This window comes from Eubalaena glacialis, unplaced genomic scaffold (assembly GCF_028564815.1).
Source record: "Eubalaena glacialis isolate mEubGla1 unplaced genomic scaffold, mEubGla1.1.hap2.+ XY scaffold_623, whole genome shotgun sequence".
In the NCBI taxonomy this organism is placed as follows: Eukaryota; Metazoa; Chordata; class Mammalia; order Artiodactyla; family Balaenidae; genus Eubalaena; species Eubalaena glacialis.
The window spans coordinates 14,866-37,365 of NW_026871518.1; the positions used below are offsets into that span (position 1 = coordinate 14,866).

The 22,500-nt window shown below is 43.0% G+C and overlaps 1 protein-coding gene across 1 annotated transcript; it reads right to left on the bottom strand.

Annotated features, from left to right (window-relative positions):
- Nucleotides 1–370: 370 nt before the first annotated feature.
- Nucleotides 371–1,969, bottom strand: LOC133083704 (muscarinic acetylcholine receptor M5-like). The gene has a single exon (XM_061179797.1). It carries the CDS (start codon nt 1,967–1,969, stop codon nt 371–373), a length of 1,599 nt encoding a protein of 532 aa, XP_061035780.1.
- Between the last annotated feature and the right edge of the window lie 20,531 nt (nt 1,970–22,500).

A 22,500-nucleotide genomic window follows, 5' to 3' on the forward strand; every position in this document is an offset into this window, starting at 1 on the left:
ACATACTGCACAAAACTCTGTGACAGGTTTCCACCAGTCCTGCTGTTGCCCACAGAAGGTTGGACAGGAGCTGCCTCAGTTGTTGTTCACTGTGACCAAGTGCCCCTCCTTCTGTGAAGGGTCATGAGTCTGTCTCTTTACTTTGGTGGCAAACACTCCAGCAGCATCAGGCGACCCTGGTCATGGATAAGAATCATTCAATTTGGCAGCAACTGTGGCAGCTGTGACTCTTTCCTTTTGGCGACGGACCTCGAGGCTTTCCATGTCCTCAGGGACTCAAAAGGTCTCTTTGAAAAGTAAACCAGAATCAGCTCACCCATCCTCAGAGGACCTTGACCACGGTCATTCTTTTGAGGGGAGTCGTTACTTTTCAGGGGAGCTTGCTGTTCCCCTGCCAGTACAATTTCTCTTCCACTTTTTTCTTTTTCCATCGGCAGAGAAGCAGCATCTTAAAAGTCTTCCTGAAGGTTCTGTTGCAGAGGGCATAGCAAATGGGGTTGACAGTGCTATTGACGTAGCACAGCCAGTAGCCCAAGTGCCACAGGGTGACTGGGACACACTTGTCGCAGAAGGTGGAAACCAGGACCATGATGTTGTAAGGAGTCCACGTGATGATGAAAGCCAGGAGAATTGCACTCAGGGTCTGGGCTGCTTTCCTCTCTTTGACGAGGACCATCCTCTTTCGTTTGGTCATCTGATGGCTGAGGTTGGGATCAAGGCCTTTTGCCGAAGGGTCCTTGGACACCGGGAAGGAGCAGGGCATGATTTTCACCTTGCGACAGCTGTTGTTGGTATCCTGGGTCCCATTAGCTTTCACCACCAATCGGAACTTATAGGCCATGCACTTCTGACTCTTGGGTCGATGAGCAGCAGCTGGAGACAGGAAGTATTTTTGGGTGTCATAGTCATTTTTTTCAGTTTGAGCGTTCACAAAAGTTTCCTTGGTCTCTTCAGCACTGAATTCTTCCCTTGGGCTTTCCTTGGCCTGACTCTTGTAGACCACTTGAAAGACAGGGTCAGTGGTGGGCTTGTCCTCATCTTCTGAGGAGGGGTAGCTGCTGCAGGTGGTTAGCTGCTCGGCTTTGCCCCACTCAGTGCTCGGGCCAGTGGCTCGGGATGGCTTCGCAGTGACGGAGGTGCTCCTGCAGGAGGATGACCAGGAGGCTTGGTTCCTTTCCCTCTGGGCCAGTGTGGGCTGGGGGCAGCTAAAGCAGGACGTGAGCAGAGCCTCCTGAGCTGGCTTTCTCTTCTCAGTTTCAGCCACGCAGTCAGAGCCCTGGAGGTCAGCCAGGTCCTTGGTTCGCTTCTCTGTTTCCTGGTAGATTCGGCAGTAGAGGATTGTCATGACAGAAACAGGGATGTAGAATGCAGCGATGGCAGTGCCAAAAGTGATGGTGGGCTCCGAGAGGAACTGGATCTGGCACTCATCTGGTGGGACCGTCTGCTCCCCAACCAAGTACTGCCAGCAGAGGATCGCTGGCGCCCAGAGGATGAAGGAGATCAGCCAGGCCAAGCCAATCATGATGCCAGCCCTCTTTGGGGTACGCTTGGCCCGATACGTCAGGGGTCTTGTGATAGAAAAGTATCGGTCAAAACTGATCACCAGAAGGTTCATGACAGAAGCATTGCTGGCCACGTAGTCCAGTGCAAGCCAAAGGTCACAAGCCAGACTGCCGAGAGCCCAGTGTCCCATGAGGATGTAGGTAGTGTAGAGGTTCATGGAGAAGATCCCAATGATGAGATCTGCACAGGCTAAGCTGAGCAGGTAATAGTTGTTAACTGTCTTCAGCTGACTGTTGACTTTGAAAGAGATCATGACTAAGACGTTGCCCACGATGGTGATCAGGCTCACCACAGCTGTCACAGCTGCGATGGTGATGACTTCCCACAACCTGTGGCGTTCCAAAGGCTGGTGATTCACTGGGGTGCCATTGACGGTAGTAGCATTGTGGTAAGATTCCCCTTCCATCCTGGTGCAAGAGTTTACATTAGGAGTAAGTCTTAGGTTCTAGACTGTTCTCTTTTCGATCTCACTTCTGGCCAGTTTCTGGAAGAGAGGGAAATACATTAGCTCCACTCACCAGCATGAATTTCTTTTCCACTCATTGTTTATAATTTCTAACAGAACATTAAATGTGGTCCCACACCTATTCAGAGCAAGATGCCGAAATCTCTAAAGTTTTGATAACACTTTTTATAAAGGCATCTCCTCCCTTTGCTTTTTATGATTACCAATGCCTGAGAGCCTTTCTTGTACATGAGGCTGCTGCCCTCTTGTGGTTCTAATGGGCAATTTTACAAAAAGAGCTGGGAAGATGACAAGGGCAAACAAAAAGAAAAGAATCAGATTGTTGGAAAGCAGTGAAGAGGGGAAAACAGGTGATGCTAAGTTATCTTAGACTATGGCCTTGAGGTCAGACCCTCTGTTTTTTAAGCTCCTGGCGATAAGTACCTATTTTGTCATTCACTTGGGAAAAAGACAAGTTGTATCTACTTTATAGTCCAACTTTATTGAGTTTAATTATAAATTCAGTTATTAAACATTATTGAGGCACTGTTGTGAGCCAAGGCTGTATTACACCACTTCTCCCTTACTTAATGCACACACTACCCATGAGTACCTAGTTTTCATCTAGAGGGTTTAAAAGTTGCCCCAGCTGCTGAAGATGATGACTCTCCCTCCATTTTTGGGCTATTTGCATTGTCACAAATGTTTAAATTATCTTTTTTTCTGATTATAAAGTAATATGCTCCTTGTAAAAGTTCAAGCAATGTCAAAATATATAACTTCGAAAGCGAAAGTTTCTTCTAATTCCATCTTGCCAGGGTAATCAATGCTAACAGGTGTATTTTGCCAGCTTTTCCCTATGCATATACATGCTAACAAATATTTAAACACATTTTTTTCTAATGGGTGGATTTTTAATGTTTACACTCTAAATTTTGTTTTTTACTTAACTAATCATCATGGACATCTTTGGATCAAAGCTATCTTTTTTTCATTTTAATGACTGTACATTATCCCACTTAATGGATGTACTATAATTTATTTAACCAACTGCCCATTGACAAATTCCAGCTTTTAAAAATAAAATAAAAAATTTTCTTTTCTACATTAACGATCTATGTACATGATAAAAAGCTTCAGTGGGTACAAAAGTGTAAATGGTAATAGTTAGGTTTCCCTCCCACCTCTGACCTCCAATCTCCTAATCCCCCTTTTCCAGAGGTAACCACTGTTACCATGATTTATCTTTCCAGAGATATAATATGTGCATACAAATTATATGTGATGATATAAGAAAAGTACCATTTTAATTACATTTCAGGTACCTTGATATGATAATAGATCGTGAAGGAGAAGAGTCTTTTTGATGACCCTCAAAGCACATCATATAGGCAATACCGGTTCTGCCTACTGGCCAGTTTTGACACTTCTTTGATAATAGTAATCGATATAAATAATTTGTGAAGGACTATAGATCTTCTTGGCTTTGTTTTATATTTTCAGCTGCATTTTTAGATGCTTTCCTAATACCTCCAATTCAATATGGAATTGAATTAATGATATTGTCTTGTACCAGAAATCAGATTCTCCCAACTTCCTGATCTTGCACCCTTCTCCTTCACATCCCAACGAATGAAGTCCAAATTAGCCATGAAACATCCCTTTATGGGTCCCTTTCCATTCCTGCTGCTACCATCCTGGTTCAGCTTCCTGTTAACCTTACACCGATAACTCCCTGGTGATATCAATGTCCAAATGACGGCAAAACAAAACCCCAGGATGCCAGGTCACTCGGCAGAGACTCCCTAGCACCTGAAAAGACCAAATTTGCTCTACACCCTGCAGTTCCCTGGGCAAATTTCATCACAGACTGTTTCTAATAGTCAGATCTCAGTCATGCAGTGCAAGATAGGCCCTACAGAAATTCCTTCCTTTTTCCTTCATTCCTCCTTTTCTTCCTTCCCCCAATAAATATTTATTGAATGTCTTTTATGTGATACACTCTAACACTGGGGATACCATGCTGGGGATACCATTAGTGGGGATATAGATAAATAAACAGTAAATATCAGGGGCTGGTACTGCGTGCCATAGGGGCGCATGGGAAGGACATCTAACCCAGTCTGCTAGGGGCAGGGGCATTACCTGAGGAAAAGATGTTTCAGCTGAGACTTAAGCATGACTGGGCTTTAGCCAGGCAAAAGGGGTGTGTGTGTGGAGGGGTAGGGGGTTGAGGAAAGAGTGCCGCAGACGGAAGAGCTTGTTTGCAAGCCCAGAGGCAAGAGGAGGCATAAAGTTGGAGGAAGCCTGAGAAGTGACAGGTGAGACTGGAGAGGTTGAGGGGGTGGGTAGGAGGGACAGGAATGAACTTGAGAGTAAGTCCGCTTTTGGGGAGAAAAGTGTCAGCTATTTCCAGACTCCCCATCTGCTCTGAAAGTAGTCCCCACATCCAGCGTGTGGGAGCATTAGCCTGGAGAGAAGTAATAAAATGGACTGTTTGCTGAATTTTTCTAATCAAGTCTTCAAAATAAAAATAAATGGTGCTTTGGAGGGATTTAATTTTTCTACTTAATTGTATTAGAAGGTAGTGAGCAACTTATGAAAGGTTCTGCGAATGTGGTTGTGCATGTTCTCCTGTGAACGCATGTGTATCACTGGGGGCTTATCCTTTCTGATCTGTTTTCTCATTTGCAAAATAAGGAAATTGGACTATGCAATCTAAGATACCTACGCTTTTTTATTTTTGTTTATTACATAGTGTGATGGTTAATTTTAAGTGTCAACTTGGCCAGGCTACATTACCCAGCTGTTGGTCTAACACCTCAGTCTAGGTGTTGCTGTGAAGGCATTTTGTAGATGTGACTAACATTTGAATCAGTAGACTTTGGATAAAGCAGATTATCCTCCATAATGTGGGTGGGACTCATCCAATCGGTTGAAATCCTTAAGGGAAAGGACTGAGGTCCCCAGAAGAAGGAATTCTGCCTCCAGATTGCCTTCAGACTCAAGACTACAGCATTAACTCCTGCTGGGATTTCCAGCCTGCTGGCCTGCACTGCACATTGCAGACTTGTTAGCCCTCACAGTCCTTAAAAATTTCTCAAAAAGCTCTCTCTCTGTCTCTATCTCTCTGTCTCTGTCTCTCTCTGATAAATAGAATACACTCTGATAAATGGAAAAGAAGATCATTTATAGTGGCAACATCATGTCATAATCACGTAACTGAATCTGACATTGGGCAGCTTCAGGTTCAAAACCTAGTTCCATTACTTACTGTATGACTTTGGACATGCTACTTAACCTCTTTTAATTCTCAGATTTTTAAACTTTAAAGTAGGGATACTAAGAGTCCTTACCTCATAGGATTGTGTTAAAGATTAAACAAGATTATCCGGGTAAGTGCTTTGCCTAGTGCCTGACACAGGGATTTGCTCATTACAAAGTAGCAAACCATCAAGAAGGACATCACAATGACTCTTCCTATTGGGGGAATGGGTCTGAGGCATGGTTTATTAAGGGACAAGGTGGAATAAAGTGATGAGGCCATACTTTTGCAGCCTTGAGCTGACTGTTTTAGATGCTTCGTGGTGCTAATGATACTTTTCCCTTTAGTTATTATAGTTGGTGCCCTAATTCTGAGGGCATAACCTTGTTTCCAGCCCCTCAAGCAGAGTAGCCTACAGTCCTCCTCAAGGCCTGCTTATTTGAATAGGACTATTTCAAGATTCTTGACTGAAAAAAAGTGGTTCCATAGTCAAATAAGTTCTGGAAATGCCATATATTATATAAAGCTCTCAGAGACTTGGAGGACACATGAGCCCAGTGAAGGCCGAGAAGTCCTGAGGTCAAGGACACTATTGAATATTTGTTTTAACCCAGATGTGGCTTAGCTTATCTAACCTTTTTCAGTGGAACATCTGTTAGTATCTTGTGGAATCCCACAAGATGTATCACGCTTGGGAAATGCAATTTAGTGGGAAACATACTGAACTAGGAGTGTGGAGATCTGAGTTCTCATTTCAGCTAAAATTTGTGGTTTGAGACAAATCTCTGGGCCTCAGTTTCTTCACATATAAAATTAAGAGATTGTCATTGGTGATTTATCCTTTAAAATGAGTTCAGGCTTTTCCTATAGACTCACAGTGGAAAACACTGGATGTTATATTAATTTTAGACCTCAACTTTCCGCTATTCTCAACCAGGGAAATAGCAGTTATTTAGCTGCACCCTAAGTTAGTGTAGTGAAAGCAGCTCTCAGCTAATTTTCTTATCTGTTAAACAGGTATAACAATATCTGCTGTATCTACCTTACGGAGTTGTTTTGAGGACTCCCAAATGACATAATGTAGGGAAACCACCAAGTCCTATTCTAATGGCAGTTTGGGGTTTTAATTATTATAAAATGAAGAGTTAGTCTAGGTAAGTGGATCTCACCACTGGCCACTTGTTAGAATCATCTGGGAGCTTTTGAAAAATACTAATGTCTGGGCCCCATCCCAGACCTGTTAATTCCAAATCAATGTAGGAGAGACTCAGGCTCATATTGTTTTGAAATTCCTCAGGTGATTCTCACTTGCAGCCAGGGTGGAAAGCCAGTACCTTCTCTAGATCCTTGGTACTCAAGGTGCGGTTGATAGAGGGGCAGTGTTGGTATCACCTCAGAGCACGTTAGAACTGAAGGCTGACCAGGCTCAGTGCTTCTCAAAATGCTCATGATTACCTGGAGGATCTTGTTAAATTGCAGAAGGGCAGGGCTTGCAATTCCACATTTCTCAAAACCTCTCAATGCTGCTGATTCATGAGCCATACTTTAAATAGCAAGGCTGAGGGTAATTTCTGAACTTCTTAGAAAAGGAGAACCATAGCTTACATTGTGCTGTTGAAAATGGAATTTTCCAACTGAAATGTCCAGTAACAATTCGGATCCCCCTCTGCCTTCCAAGGACAGTTGAGGGACTTCCCTGGTGGTCCAGTGGTTAAGACTCCACACTTCCAATGCAGGGAGTGTGGGTTCGATCCCTGATCGGGGAAACTAACATCCCACATGCCATGCGGCCAAAAAAAAAAAAATTACTTAATCACAAGGACAGTTGAGTTCTTCTTATTTGAAATTAATACATATTTCCTTTCCAGCTTTGCTTCCCTCTATTCTTTCCTTTTTTTCCCCTGCCTCATTTTTTTTTTTTTTTTAAGAATTTTGGTAGGAACTTTATGAATTTATTTATTTATTTTTGTCTGTGTTGGGTCTTCGTTACTGTGCCAGGGCTTTCTCTAGTTGTGGCAAGTGGGGGCCACTCTTCATCGCAGTGCGCGGGCCTCTCACTATCGCGGCCTCTGTTGTTGCGGAGCACAGGCTCCAGACGCGCAGGCTCAGCAGTTGTGGCTCACGGGCCCAGTTGCTCCGCGGCATGTGGGATCCTCCCAGACCAGGGCTCGAACCCGTGTTCCCTGCATTGGCAGGCAGATTCTCAACCACTGCGCCACCAGGGAAGCCCCCTGCCTCATTTTTGAGAGTGATTTTCCTGATTCCTAAACTGCTGGGAATGGACAGACTTTCCACAGACAAAGGCATCTGGGACATGAGGTAGGTTCCATGACTGAGGATTGATTTCTTTTTGTTCTGATAGCTGGATGATAGTTGAGGGTGAAAACTGAGTTTCAGGCATCTTAGTCTTCCATAATAAACTTTTTGAATCATTAAAATGTTTTTGACTGAAAGATTATATTTATGGAGGGGAAACGTAATGTTTTTGTGTGTGTTATGGAGGCAAATGAAATAGAAGTGGTTATGGGGAGGAGTGAGAATTCTTCGGAGTTCTTATTTGGTTACTCAAACTTTGAAAGTTTCCATTTTTCACCATAGTGTCGAGAATATGTTTATTTCTAGGGTGCCTGCATCAGCAGAGAACAGATAATCATCCCTGGCTTATTTTCCACTACTGAACAGAAAACAAGAATCTCAGAGTAATAAAAGTGTCCTTGTTCCCAACCTTGGTAGATTGCTTCTTGCTTCTTTGTTGTCAATAAATTACAAATGGAGCAAAACAACATAAAAACCGAAAAAGGTAACCCTGTGTACCAAATGAATTCCTTTCCTTGTGGAGTGGCCTTGATGACTTCTGGGGCTTTGCTTTTCTGAAACACCTTTTCTCTGAGAAGCTTTATGCCCAAACAACTCTTCACTCTTTCCATAGCAACCACAGCGGAAAACTTGAACAGCATCTACAATCCAGTGATATCAGGACACCATCATCACCAGCTCATGTTGTTATGCAGACTATTCATGTGCCGCTCCTCCTCTCCTTCCTTTTCAAGGCTAAATCATAGAAAGTAAGCTTAGACACATGGTACCATCGGGTTAGATATCAGGAAGAACTTCCAATGACACAATGTGTGAGTAAGGGAGGTTCTGGACTTGTCTTTTTTGGTTTCTACTTTCAAGTAAGGTCTATCTAACCTTTGATTGATAGAACGGAATGCTGTCCAAAAACGTATGGTGATTAAGAAAGGACTTCTCGGCCACTCTCGCCTCCTGAGATAGACTGCATTCTGCCTATGGGATATGTATCTCTCTAAATAAACCTGCTTTCATGTAAAAGAAAAAAAAAAGACGATGTTGCTGAAGCAATAGTATCTGGCACAGAATTTTAATCTGACATATTTTTAAAAATATGTCCTGTGTTCACCACTGCGCTAGGCGCTGCGGGGCATATAAGAGGGATATACAACAGGCCTTGAACTGAAGGAGTCAAACTTCTACAATTCTAAGAAAAAGAGTATATAAGAATTATTGAGCCTTTGCACCACATTTATGCGACAGAGAAGTCTATTACCAAGGCCATCAAATGACTGTATTTTCATTGTAGCCCAGGAAAACAGAGGTGGGCTGCATTACATGAAGGCATAAATTGGAGCCATTCAAAGCACGTGTTGTGACCCTCAGGCCTTGGAGTTGCCTAGGTGGGTTGTCTTCTGTTGGGGTTGGTCTTGTCTCCTTATCCCGAAGTACGGGGCAGATGTTATCATCTCTTTATGTGTGCCTGGACATGAAAAAGTCTGGGCGGTACCGCCACAAATGGATTTATGTGAGACTCTGCAAGTCCAGAAGCTCTTGACGGCGTTGTCCAAGTCTTCCTAACAGACTTGGAGGCATGGATCATATATTCATCTTTGAATTCCCAAGGATAGTGTGTCGTTCTGGAAGCAACAAGGGAATGTTTCAAGGAGGGGGGAGTGATCGATCAACTGTATCAAATGAAGCTGATAAAACAAGAAAGATTAAGACCGAGACCTGACTAATGGATGTAGTTACATGGAGAACGTAAGTCACGTTGGTAAAGTGGTGGGCATGCGAGCCCTGTGGGGTAAATTCAAGGCTGAATGGGAGGAGAAATGGGACAGTGCCGTAGATGACTCTTCTGAGGAGCTTTGCTGTAGAAAGGAGTAGAGAAATGGGGCAGAAGCTGGATTAGAATGTGGGACCGAGTATTTGTTTTTGTTTTTAAGAAAGGTGTAAATTATAGCACATTTGCAGCCTGATGTGAGCGATCCAGTCATTAGAAGAGAGAAACTGATGTGTAGGAGAGAGGAGGGGTAGTTGCTGGAGAGATGTCCTCTGGTAGGTGAGCAAGGATAGGACCCAGTGCCGTACTAAAGGCACTGACCTCGCACTGGAGCAGAGGCCCCTCTCAGGAACAGGAGAGGAGGAAAGGTATGTGTGTGCAGGCACAGGTAGGCTGGGAGTTGTAGTAATGGCAGTGGTGGAGAGTCTTTTCTGATTGCTCCCATTTCTCTGTGAAACAGAAAGCGGGAGTGGGAGTGAGGATGGAGGGAGAGAGGAGAAGGGATCAGGTCATGAATTCTGTATGCTCGGAGTTTGTTCCGTTCATTTTTGGGAGTTCTCTACCCCTGACACCAGCTCTGGAAGCCAAAGCACCATTGTGAGCTGACAGGTGGTTCGCTTGCCCTTGTCTTCCCCAGGTTACAGCCTGGGGAACCTGGCCTGAAAGAGTGACTCCTGTCAGACTCCCTCCCCCTTCAGCCAGAGAGCACCCCTCAATGGTGGATGCTGCCATTCAAAACACAAAGTAAATAAACAGACATAAGAGACCTTATCAGTGTTTTCCAATTTGAATTGTTCATAGACTAAGCATCAGAAATCAACTAAACTGTAGAAAATCTGCCTGCCTATAAAGAGAAGAATCAGGAAGATGCTTTTTTTTCCCCATAAGAATTATATTTGCAAGGGCACAGTGCCTTTTTAAAAAAATCCTATCATAACAGCTACTTTCTGACAAATACCATATGATATCACTTATATGTGGTATCTAAGATATGACACAAACGAACCTATCTACAAAACAGAAACAGACTCGTAGACACAGAGAACAGACTTGTGGTTGCCAAGGGAGACGGGGGGAGGGAGAGGGATGGACTGGGAGTTTGGGGTTGGTAGATGCAAACTATTACATTTAGAATGGATAAACAACAGGGTCCTACTGTATAGCACAGGGAACTATATTCAGTATCCTGGGATAAACCATAATGGAAAAGAATATAAAAAAGAATGTCTATATGTGCATAACTGAGTCACTTTGCTGTACAGCAGAGATGGGCACAACATGGTAAATCAACTGTACTTCAGTTTAAAAAAATTGAAAAAAAAAGAAGAAAAATAACAACTACTTTCATCAAACAGTGAGAGTTTATAAAATCTTGGACTAGGAATTAGGAGGTATTCTTGTGGTGTTTAAATGCCCAATACTACCTTGAGATGGTGATTCTCAAACTTGGGCACGCATCACGATCACCTGATGGGTTTGTGAAACTCCTGATTGCTGGGCCTCATCCCCAGAGTTGCTGATTCTGGGGTGAGGCCTGAGAATTTGCATTTCTCATAAGTTCCCAGTTGATGCTATGCTGCTGGTCCACAGTTTGAGAACTATTACCTTAAGGAATTGGCTTCATTTAAAAAAATTAGGTCATATATATTTTTTGCATATATAAAATACGCAAAAAGTGCGGTTTATTTTTTTAGGAGTTACCTATGTAATTCAGGACTTTGTTTTAGATATCTCATGAATACTACCTAAGGGAAAACTGAATTTTTTATTCATGCAATGGCATATATTTAAAATCAGGACTATCATGTCAAAGCAGTTGCAGAAAATCCTCCTTCCCTTTGTTATTTATAAAACTAAAAGCTCTCTGTTTTTTGTTTTTTTTTGCAATGCAGTAGGTACTTGTGTGCCATTTTCATCCTCGATGACAGACACTTTTGCCATGTGGATCAGAATCAAATGAGGAAAGCATTCTCAACATCCTGGTTAAAAGAATTTCTGTCAGTGATGTCCTCCAATTAGGAAGTGTTAGCAGGAGACCTTCAAATTCTCCATGTCCTGAACACTCCTGGTTGAATTGAAAAAACCTTGAACTCATAGATGGGGAGGGCAGAGTAATGTAGTCCCTGGACTTCTGATGGCATCCGCAGCATAGACATAAGGGCACAGATTCTGAAACCAGCCTGACCGGGTATGAATCTCAGTTTTGTCACTCATTAGCTTGAGCAAATGATTGAACTCCTTTGTGACTCAGTTTTCTTATCTGTAAAATAGGAATAATAGTATTTACTTCATAGAAATATTAATGAAGATTAAATGAGTTAGTGTGTGTAAAGTGCTTGGAATTGTGCCAGGCACAAAGTAAATGTTAAATAAATGTTACCTTTTACTATCCACAAACAAGTCTCTCTGTGCTCTAACGAAGTTGGCTTAATCTGAAACCCACTGATCTTATTTCCCTGACCAGGGATTGAACCCACGCCCTTGGCAGTGAAAGTGTGGACCCCTAATCACTGGACTGCCAGGGAATTCCTGCTCCCACCCCACCCCCACACTGATCTTTTCAATGTCATAATTTTGGAGGCTTCTTGAGGGATACTTATACAGTTAAATCCATTTTTGCTAGTGGTTCTCATGCAGGGTGATTTTGCCCCTTGGGATAAATGTCTGGAGACATTTTTGGTTGTCATAACTGGGGGGAGGGAGGGTCGCCAGTGGGTAGCACCTAGTGGCTGGAGGCTGGGGATGCTGTTAAATTCTACAGTGCTCAGGGCAAGCCACCACCACCACAAAAAATTACCAAGTCCTAAATGTGCCAGAGTTGAGAAGCCCTGATTTGTGCTGTCTGGCGTGAGATTAATATGTGGATCTTCATCTTGGTGACAGCCTGAATCTGTGGTGTGTTGATAAATATTTAACAACCTGTTTCCACCCCCACTGATGGGGGTGGAAACAAAGTCCTGATTTGCAGAATTTTGCCAATTTCCGTGGTGTAAAAGTTGCCACCGTAACCCGTTTCAAGCAACCAACTTTATGTCACTGCACGTAGAATTAGGAAGAGATAATGTACCCAACCATTACAGTTCCTGGTCACATAGGGGATGGGGGCTCAGATTGTCCAAGGGGTTCTCCTGTTGGTTCCTTTATGGGGTACAGAGAAAAGGATAAAATTCTTGTTATTACTCCCATCTGCTTGTTTAGTGTTTCTCTAGGGGTGGGATTATGAATTTGAGCATGAGGATGAATAACTTAATTCTGAGTACCATTGACAGTGTTAATTTCACAAAAAAAGGTAAGGTTAAAAAAAAAAAGAGAAAAATAGGATGTGGAGGAATAAAAAATGGGAAAGCCTGGAGAAGAGTAGAGAGGGAAAAGAAAGAAAAATTGATGTACTGTGTGAGAAGTGACAGTGTCTATTGACAAAAATGTTAACTATTAAGACAATGAATAGAGCAAAATATATAATAGAATACAGTGTTAAAAAAAATACTATTATCCTGACACATCTCCTCTCCCAACCCTGTATTTCCTCTCTTGACTAATAGCATCATTAGCCACCTGGTCACTCAAGCAAGAAACCTGGGCATCACCCCTAACTTCTCACTCTGACCTCCCCACTTAGAATTGGACACGAAGTCCTATCAGTTCTCCCATCTCCTATCTGTCCCATTATCTTCCTTCTTAGCTCTCAATTTAGGCCCTAATTATTTGTGGCTTGGACTCTTCCAGTAGTTTCCTGATGGCTGCCTGGAATTCTGATTCTCCTCTACAGAATGGTTTTCTGAGTACAGTGGTTAACAGCATAGAATCTGAAGCCAGACTGCCCTGGGTTCCAATCATTCCATTACTCACTAGCTGTGTGATTTGGAAGTTACTTTACGTCTCCGTCTTAGATCCCTCATCTGTGAAACAGGGATGACACTAGTAGTACCTCATAAGGCTGCTGTGAGGTCTAAAGGAAGTGCTATATGGGAAGTACTTAGAACTGTGCTCTGCGTTACTTTGTTCAAGATTGCAGTTTACAACCCTTCAGCAGTTCTCTAGTCCCACTTACCAGGCAAACTCCTGCTCAAGCATCAGGACTTGGCTCCTGGGTCTATTTCTCATGAAGCCCTGGGTGACTCATTTAGGCAGTTTAACTTTTCTTCCTTCCAGACTTCACCTTGAATCTCTCACTGCACTCAGCACAATAGTGCAATCACCTGCTTACAGAGTTATCATCTTCCTTCTGGGAAGTGAGCTATTGATACTTGAGAGCAAGGACTGTGGCTTTTTTCTTTTTCTTTTCTTTTTTTCTCAATCTTCAAGACCAAGCACTGTGCCGAACACAGAGTAGATAATTAGAAGCAATGAACAGTGTTAACTATGTATGAATGTAAGAAAGGGACAGAAAGGATTCGGAAAAAAACACCTGTTTCGCCACACTGATTGGATGATGGATGTTTTAACCCTTCTCTGTATTATTTTCATGTGGTTTCTATAATACAAAGTTTTTTTAAAAAAATAATTTTATTTATTATTTTTGGCTGCATTGGGTCTTTGTTGCTGCGTGTGGGCTTTCTCTAGTTGTGGCGAGTGGGGGCTGCTGTTCGTTGCGACGTGCGGGCTTCTCATTGCAGTGGCTTCTCTTGTTGAGGAGCACGGGCTCTCGGCACGCGGGCTCAGTAGTTGTGGCTCGTGGACTCTAGAGCGCAGGCTCAGTAGTTACGGCACATGGGCTTAGTTGCTCCGCGGCATGTGGGATCTTCCCGGACCAGGGCTCGAACCTGTGTCTCCTGCACTGGCAGGCAGATTCTTAACCACTGCGCCACCAGGGAAGTCCTTGTAATACAAAGTTAAAAATGGCTCCCATGTATCCATATAAAACTGCCCTTTTCCCCCTTGGTTAAAGTAGACTGGATCCATAAAATGAACTACTGCTTAGCAATAAAAAGGAACAAAATATTAAATCAAAAAATATGGGTGAGTCCCCAAAACTCTCTACTAAATAAATGACACTGACACACAAACATGAATAGACTGAGCTTGCCTGAGTTAGAATGTCATTTCCACCACTACCGTAGCTGTGTCACATCAGACAAGTGGTTTAACTTCTCTAGGGCTATTTCCTTATCTGTAAAATAAGGATGACAGTAGTACCTACCTCACAGGGCTGACAGGAGAATTAAATGCTCATGTGCTCAGTAAGTGTGAGCTAAAGCAGTCATTTCTATAAACATTCTTTTGACGTCCTGGGAGCCCCTTCTGTCCATGACAGGCTGCACTGTTCTCTTGACTCCCAGTGGCTTGTGGCAGGCCACACCTCTCACCTGAGGACCGCACCCCCCCCTTCCTTCATACCTCCTCCTGAACCCAGAGGTATGAAGGAACTTTAATAATTACACCTATTCATTCTTGAAGATCAGGAGACTACACAGGAAAAAAAAATGGAAAAATTAACTCACTGGAAGTCTCACCCCACAGTTAACCACTAATGTAATAGGGAAGAACCTTTGTATTCTGTTACAAGTTAGTCACTAAAGGGCTGTTGCCTGTAAGCTTCAATTATACATAATGGCCCATCTCTGGGAACCCTGCCTCCCAGGTAGTGAGCATTAAGCTAGAATACCTTTTCTTTTAGCTCACAAGAAACATCCTGACCAGGCCCACCTGTGAATGACTGCAAGGAGGAAGAGGAGGCTGACCAGAACCCGGACATGTTTGACTTTGCTCTCTCCCGTTTTAGTATAAAAGAAGCCTGAATGCCAACGCAGGCAGCTGGTTCCTTGGGGGCAGGAGTCCATCATCTTCTCGGTGTGCTGTCTCTCCAGGTAAGCCGTTACTCCTTGCCCCAGCCAGTCATCTCTCGGATTCACTGGCCTGTCCTGCAGCGAGTAGCAGGAGCTTGGACTCGGTAACACTAATGTTTTGGTGTATACTTTTTAAGACTTTTTCTTAGGCAAATACACCGCATCAGTATGTCTTTCTTCTTTTAATTAAAAAACGAGTTCATATTATATAAACTTTATTTCATAACCCATCCTTTTACTTACTACGGCCCTTCCCCCAGAAACACCCCTCCCACTTGCAGCTTCTACTGGTCAGCCCTTTCCTCTGAACCCCCGGCCCTGCCGGAGACCAAGTTCCGACCCCACCTGCCAGGCCCGGGGCCGCCTGCCCCGCCCCCGCCGCGGCCAGCTTCCATACCCGGCCCCGCACGCCGCGCTCGCTGTCACCAGAGGCCCGTCGCTCGCGGCTCCTCAGTGCGGCCCGTTTCCGGTGGGGCAAGGGCGTCTCCGCGGCGGCCCGGCTCCCGCGCGCTCAGCACCGCCGTCGGTGGCCAGATGCAGGCGGAGCGAGGAGCTCGGGGCGGCCGAGGACGCCGACCCGGCCGCGGCTGGCCTAGCGGGGATGGCGACCGCGAGCGGGCCGGCGCCCCGGCGGCGGTGGCGAGAGGCGGCGGCGAGGATAGAGGCGGCCGCCGGGGCCGCGGCAGGGGCTCCCAGGGCAGCCGCGGAGGCCGAGGAGGAGGAGGTCCGCGAGGCGGCCGCCGAGAGGCAGGAGACCGGGGCGCCGGGCCCAGTGCGCCGGTAAGAGGGGACGGCCGGTGGGGTTCTGGCCGGGGTCGGGGTCGCGGCCTCGTGGGACCGGGGCTGGTGGGGGGTCCGGGCCCCGAGTCAGAAGCCGCGAGCGCAGTGCAGGGCACGCGCGAGCCGGACGGCGGCAGCGCCTGCGCAGGACGGGCGGAGGGCGGCGGGGGCGTGCGCCGGGGTGTGCACGTGGCGCGGGGGGTGGGTGTGCGTCCCTTGCTTCCTGTCTGCTGGGGTGCCCTGGAGGGTCAAGGCCATGGGCGTCCCCAGCCTGCCCAAGAGGTCTTGGGCCAATTATTAAAGAACCCAGCGGCCGCGGCTATGTGTCCGCAAGTCTAGGGGGCCGGTTGGGTGCGGGTGTCAGTGTGATTAACCCTTTTCGGGTGGGGACAACCAGGGATTGGTCTCCCAGTGCCTAACCTCACAGGGGGACATTCCTGTTATTAAGAAGGAAGGGATTTGGGGGTCAGTTTTGTTCACTGCCTGTGCAATGCGTGGCACACAGTAGGCACATAATAAATGTTTATTGAGTGAAAGAATGACCCCGACGAGCTGGACTGTATAGTATTTGGGGGCGGGATCAGATGCATAGTTCTCTCTTTCTTTTTAATAGCATAGTTCTCTTTCATTGTATATGTGTAGGAATCAGGGGTCGGTGGCCTTCGTCTATTTGAATTTTCAATCTGTAAATGTTTCAGCGGTCAGGTCTCAATTTTACTAGCAATATAATCGGCCATATTCATGCATTCGTAATTGGAAGTGTCTTACAGCTTGGAGCAGGGAATGGTTTGGGGGCAAACTTTTACTCTACTGATACCCTAGCTGAAGGAGTTAAATTACTGTCTTTATGAGCTGTTCTGTTATTTTAACATTTGTAGTACAAAACTGTATATTTTGAATTCCCATGTGCATAGATTACAAAATTATTATAGTTTTGGGTTGAGTTAAATTTCCTATTACTGAAGTATTGATATTTGTAATATCTTAAGGGCATAGTAGGTAGGATTACTCTAAAGATAGGAGTTGTGTACAAAAATGGAGTTGGAAAAAAATACAAAACTTAAGTGTGCCATATTTAACCTTGTTAGGATTAAGGCAGGTAATAAGTAAAATTTGAGAGAGGTATGAAGAAATTCTTAGAGTCAGCTCACCAGGAAATGAAGGAAACTGACCAGTCTAGTGCACATTATATATCACATCTTGTTTTTATAACAACGTTATTTACCTATATAACTTCATTACAACTTAATTTTTTTAGCAAGTTGAAAGTTGTTTAAACAACTTGATAACAAATTTGTTATATATATATACTTTATATGTATAAAATCTTCATTTTTATAGATTAACTGACTTGCTTAAGCTGTTGTAGCCAGTGGCAGAGCTGGGATTTATACCCAGCTGCCCTTGACTCGACTGTGTTTTATCTCTTGTATTTTTGTGAACCAGTCACTGCTTTACTGAGAATAAAGGGAACACTCCTTGGTTGCAAGGATCATGTTTTAACAGTAATTGTAGTAATGGTACCTTTGGTATTTGGTCTCTGTTGAACTAAATTGAATGAAATGATGGTGTATCATTTAGAGATGAATAAAGTATTTTTTGATTTATGCTTGTATTGTAACCATTGTATTAAAACTTTAGGCTTTTATCCTTTTTTAGAATGGTCTGAAAAATTCCATCTTGTGTTTTAGGATTTTCTCACTTCACAGTTTAATGATTCAGCGTGTCAGTGAATGTAGATGCTTCTCACAGTGCCTGGGGCATAGCTGTAGCCACTATTACCACCACCATCATATTTTCAGGCAGAGGTGGATGAAGAGAGGTTGGAAAGATTATTCCTTCATTTTGGTTTGGGTTGGTGGCCTGTAAGGTCACTTCCACGTTTCAGATTCTGAAGTGCTCTTCCTATTTAGGCTTGCTAAGAATACCATTCTTGGTGCCTAAAGACTAAATGGGACAAGGTTGATTAAGGTGCCTGAGGCCTCCTTGTTCTCATATCCTATGGTGCATTTGTGTCCCAAATGGAGGTTAATTGAAATGATTAGAAAGTTCACAGTAGAGTTTTAGCTGTGTAAGGACCAGGTACCTAACTCCAGAATTGAATACTGTCCATTCCCTTTGCTACTGTTTTAGACTACTACGGATACATGGCTTATAAGTGGAAAACAGGACAAAATAAAACTAAACAAAACAACTTCTTGATATGTAATACTCCAAGGTAACTTAGTTGAGTACATTGCATCTGCTAGTCTCTTGCTCTTAAATCATTTCCTCTATAGATGGTATGAACCCCAAGCCTATGGAGTTTGGGTAAGCATGTCATAAGGCTAATTATCTTCATTGAATACCCACTAGGTGTAATATTGTACTTAATGCAATCATTAACTCAAAAAAACCCCAATACTAGGATTTGCTTAGTATTATATTAATATTTTTGATGAACTGTTAACAGAGAGGAAGTCAAGGCCTATTGGCAGTCCTTGGAAATTTTTTTCTTCCCTGTAATATTAATAGTAACTTACATTTGTTGAGCACTTAGTATGAGATGAGAAAACTGAGGCACAGTTAGATTACTCACAGTTAGGAGAGGTTAGGTGATTTACCCAACATCACTCAACCACCAAATTAAGGAGTCTGAGTTCAACCCAGGCATTTCGGCTCCACAGCTGAATCTTTTAACTACCACCCCAAACTGCATCTGGAGTGATTTTGAGATTTGAAGAGCGGATATATGGAGGACTTGAGTGATCCTTTTCACATACCTGTTTTCCTGATGTTTTGATATGATTATAAGGTTTTAAGGTAATACAGATACCATATTCAATTATTGTGGGTGTCAGATCTTTGCTTTCTTGCTCCATGTTAATGTGTCAGCTGCTCTTATTCATTTTTTAATCACTTATGTCCATTAAAAGATAAGGTAGTTGTTTATGGCTGCATTAAGGAGAGTAGCCTTGGAGGCTTTTTTTTTTTTTGATGAAACTTTTGCTTTGCAAACAATAATATAAAGCCTTTGCCTGAGTAGTCATTAATACGAGATGCCTTTGACATTTTCATTGCTACTATTTTACTTAGTAAAAGGGAAATCTCTGATGTTCAAGCTTAGTGTGAACCAGGAAGAAGAAACGATGGCAAATCAAAGTTGCTCACAGTCAAAGGTACCTGCTCTTTCGTTGTCGCTGAAAGGAGTCACCTGCATCATGTCAGCCAACTAGAGATTGAGAGCCTATTAAAGCTGAAACTCAAATGACAGCCTCTAAACTGCATTGCTCCTATTTTCAGAAAGCCTGAAACAAATTTGGTTAGAAACTGAACGTGCTTAAGTGTCCCGAAAGAAAATTGCTTTGAGATTAGCTTTTGGTCATCCACAGAATTGGCCCTCTCTCCTGCAGCTGCAAACTGCCGCTCCAACCCTGTAACTACTTTGGCATCCTTATCCTTGCTAATGTGTACTGTTTGAGGTCTGCTTTCTCACTGACCATTGTTTCACTTACTTATTTTCACTATCAACACAGGCGACTGATCCTCGAAACTTCCTGCTTATAGTCTGCCTAAAAATTTTTTGATAAATTATACATGAAGTCGTACTTCAACGTTTATAATGAACATTTAAATCAGTGGTTCCGATTGCTTCATAATATAAAATTTCCAGCATATTGTCTGTATTGATATATATATATTTAAAATTTATTTTTATTTTTGGCTGCATTGGGTCTTCGTTGCTGCTCGCGGGCTTTCTCTAGTTGCGGCGAGCGGGGGCTGCTCTTTGTTGCGGTGCGCGGGCTTCTCATTGCGGTGCTTCTCTTGTTGCGGAGCACGGGCTCTAGGCGCACAGGCTTCAGTAGTTGTGGCTTGCGGACTTCAGTAGTTGTGGCGCACGGGCTTAGTTGCTCCGCGGCATGTGGGATCTTCCCAGTCCAGGGCTTGCACCTGTGTTCCCTGCATTGGCAGGCGGACTTTTAACCACTGCGCCACCAGGGAAGTCTCTGTATTGGCTTTTTAAATAGAAGTGTCACATCATTCTTATGCATGGAGTCTAAATACTATAGTCATTTAATATTCGCCATCATTATCTATTCTTCCACCTTTTTCTTTTTTCGATGTTATTATTTAAAATTTTTCAAGGTTTTTTAAAAAAAATTTTTTTATTTTTGGCTGTGTTGGGTCTTCATTGCTGCACGCGGGCTTTCTCTAGTTGCGGCGAGTGGGGGCTACTCTTCGTTGCGGTGCATGGGCTTATTGTGGTGGCTTCTCTTGTTGCAGAGCATGGGCTCTAGGCGCACAGGCTTCAGTAGTTGTGGCACAAGGGCTCAGTAGTTGTGGTGCACGGGCTTAGTTGCTCCACAGCATGTGGGATCTTCCCGGACCAGGGCTCTAACCCATGTCCCCTGTATTGGCAGGCGGATTCTCAGCCACTGCCACCAGGGAAGTCTCTCGATGTTATTTTTTTCTTCCAGTTTGAGTTATAAATGATGTATAGCACTATATGAGTTTAAGGTGTACAGCATAATGATTTGGTGTACATACATCATGAAATGATTATCACAATAAGTTTAGTGAGCAACTGTCATCTCATAGATGCAAAATTAAAAAAAATAGAAAAAATTTCCTTTTGATGGGAACTCTTAGGATTTACTCTAACTTTCATATATAACATACAGCTGTGTTAATTATATTGCTCATGTTTACATTACATCCCTAGTACTTATTTATCTTATAACTGGAAGTTTGTACACCACCATCCATTTAAGAATCACATTAATATTAGCAGTGAGAAGACTTACATTATTCCTTATTCTTTTTAACTTGTTTTTTAATTCCACATCTCCCTTAGCGCTTGACCCAGTGTAATATATTTTTGAACTTGAAAATCTTTTAGTGATTACCCTTTCTGCTTCCTTGTAACAACTTGTGATTTAAAAAAATGTTCTGTAACCTTAAGGCTAGGGTATAAATTTTTATTTTAGATTAAATTAAAATCACATTGATTTTTATACAATCTATTTTAATTAGCAGTTGTTAAACATACATGTAAAATTTTATTGTAAATGATCTTTTTCCCTAATGAGTTTAGTTGGGTATCCATGAATGAATATTACTTATTGCCTGAATGAGACAGGATTCACTGTCAATTCTCTTCCTAATTTTTCTTTTTATAGATGTAAGTACTGAGAAACATCATTCTCATAAATTGGTAGATGGGACTGGTTGGAGTTTTGTCATATAAGTGTCACTCAATTCTTTGAATACCTTTCTGATTATATGCTGAAATCATTATTGTAAAACATTTGAATGATCTGTCAGCTGACGACTAGATTAGGTCCTCCTTCAATTTTGTTGAAAACAAGGAATTGGAAACTACTGATTTGTGAAAGGTCTCAATACTTTCTCAATATCTACACCTATATTTCAAATTACCCTTTGCTTGGCCCTCAGGGAATGCCCCACAGTCAGACTGAGAACGGCCGAGAAGGGGTTGCCTCGTCCTCAAGCGCTAAGTGTCCTGTATTTCTAAGATAGACTGCTCTTAGGAAAGAGTATGGACATTGAATATCTGGAACTGGAGCTTGATTCTTTTAAAAACGTGCTTGTTCAAAAACCCTTAGGAAATTCTATATGACGCCCCCCAGGCCTATGCATACTCCATCAGAGGCCTGCTGAGATCACATTACTTACGAGCTCTCCTTCCTATCAGGAGCCTGTGTAGAGCCCTGTGGAAAAAAAAAGGTCATGAAGAACCTAGTGGCAAGATGGGAATGAAGACACAGACCTACTAGAGAATGGACTTGAGGATATGGGGAGGGGGAAGGGTAAGCTGTGACAAAGTAAGAGAGTGGCATGGACATATATACACTACCAAGCGTAAAATAGATAGCTAGTGGGAAGCAACTGCATAGCACAGGGAGATCAGCTCTGTGCTTTGTGGCCACCTAGAGGGGTGGGATAGGGAGGGTGGGAGGGAGGGAGATGCAAGAGGGAAGAGATATGGGAACATATGTATATGTATAGCTGATTCACTTTGTTATAAAGCAGAAACTAACACACCATTGTAAAGCAATTATACTCCAATAAAGATGTTAAAAAAAAAAAAAAAAAAAAAGGGTAGTACCAGGGAAAAGAGGAAATCAATACATGAAGGCTCTGCTAATTGCACGACTGTCAGAAGGCCCTGTTCAGGATCTCCTTCTTAGGGATGATTTCGCCTCATCTCCTTGTGACCTGAACCCTATCTCTCACTGAGTTCAGTGCCCCGTATTTGAGCTGCCTTAGCCCTTGACTTTCTGCTTTGTCCTAGAGGACAGGAGCTTGTCTTGTTCACTGTTAAATTGAAAAAAAGAAAAAAAAAAAAATCACATTACTTACTTTTTTTTTCTTTCCTTAGTAAGATAGTTTATTGCATGTATTCACCCAGAAGGTTGGAGTGTTTTTGTTTTTCTGGGGTTTTTTTTGGGTTTCACACTATGTGCAGAGTATGGTTTCCAATTTTCCAGTTTTTTGTCATTCTTAGTAGTGTTACTGTCTTTGATTTAAACTACTGCTAGGATGGAAAATGGCAAGCTCATAATTCAACACCATCAGGCTA

What these genes read in the sequence shown, in the direction of transcription:
- LOC133083704 (XM_061179797.1), bottom strand. Translation starts at nt 1,969, where the DNA reads ATGGAAGGGGAATCTTACCACAATGCTACTACCGTCAATGGCACCCCA.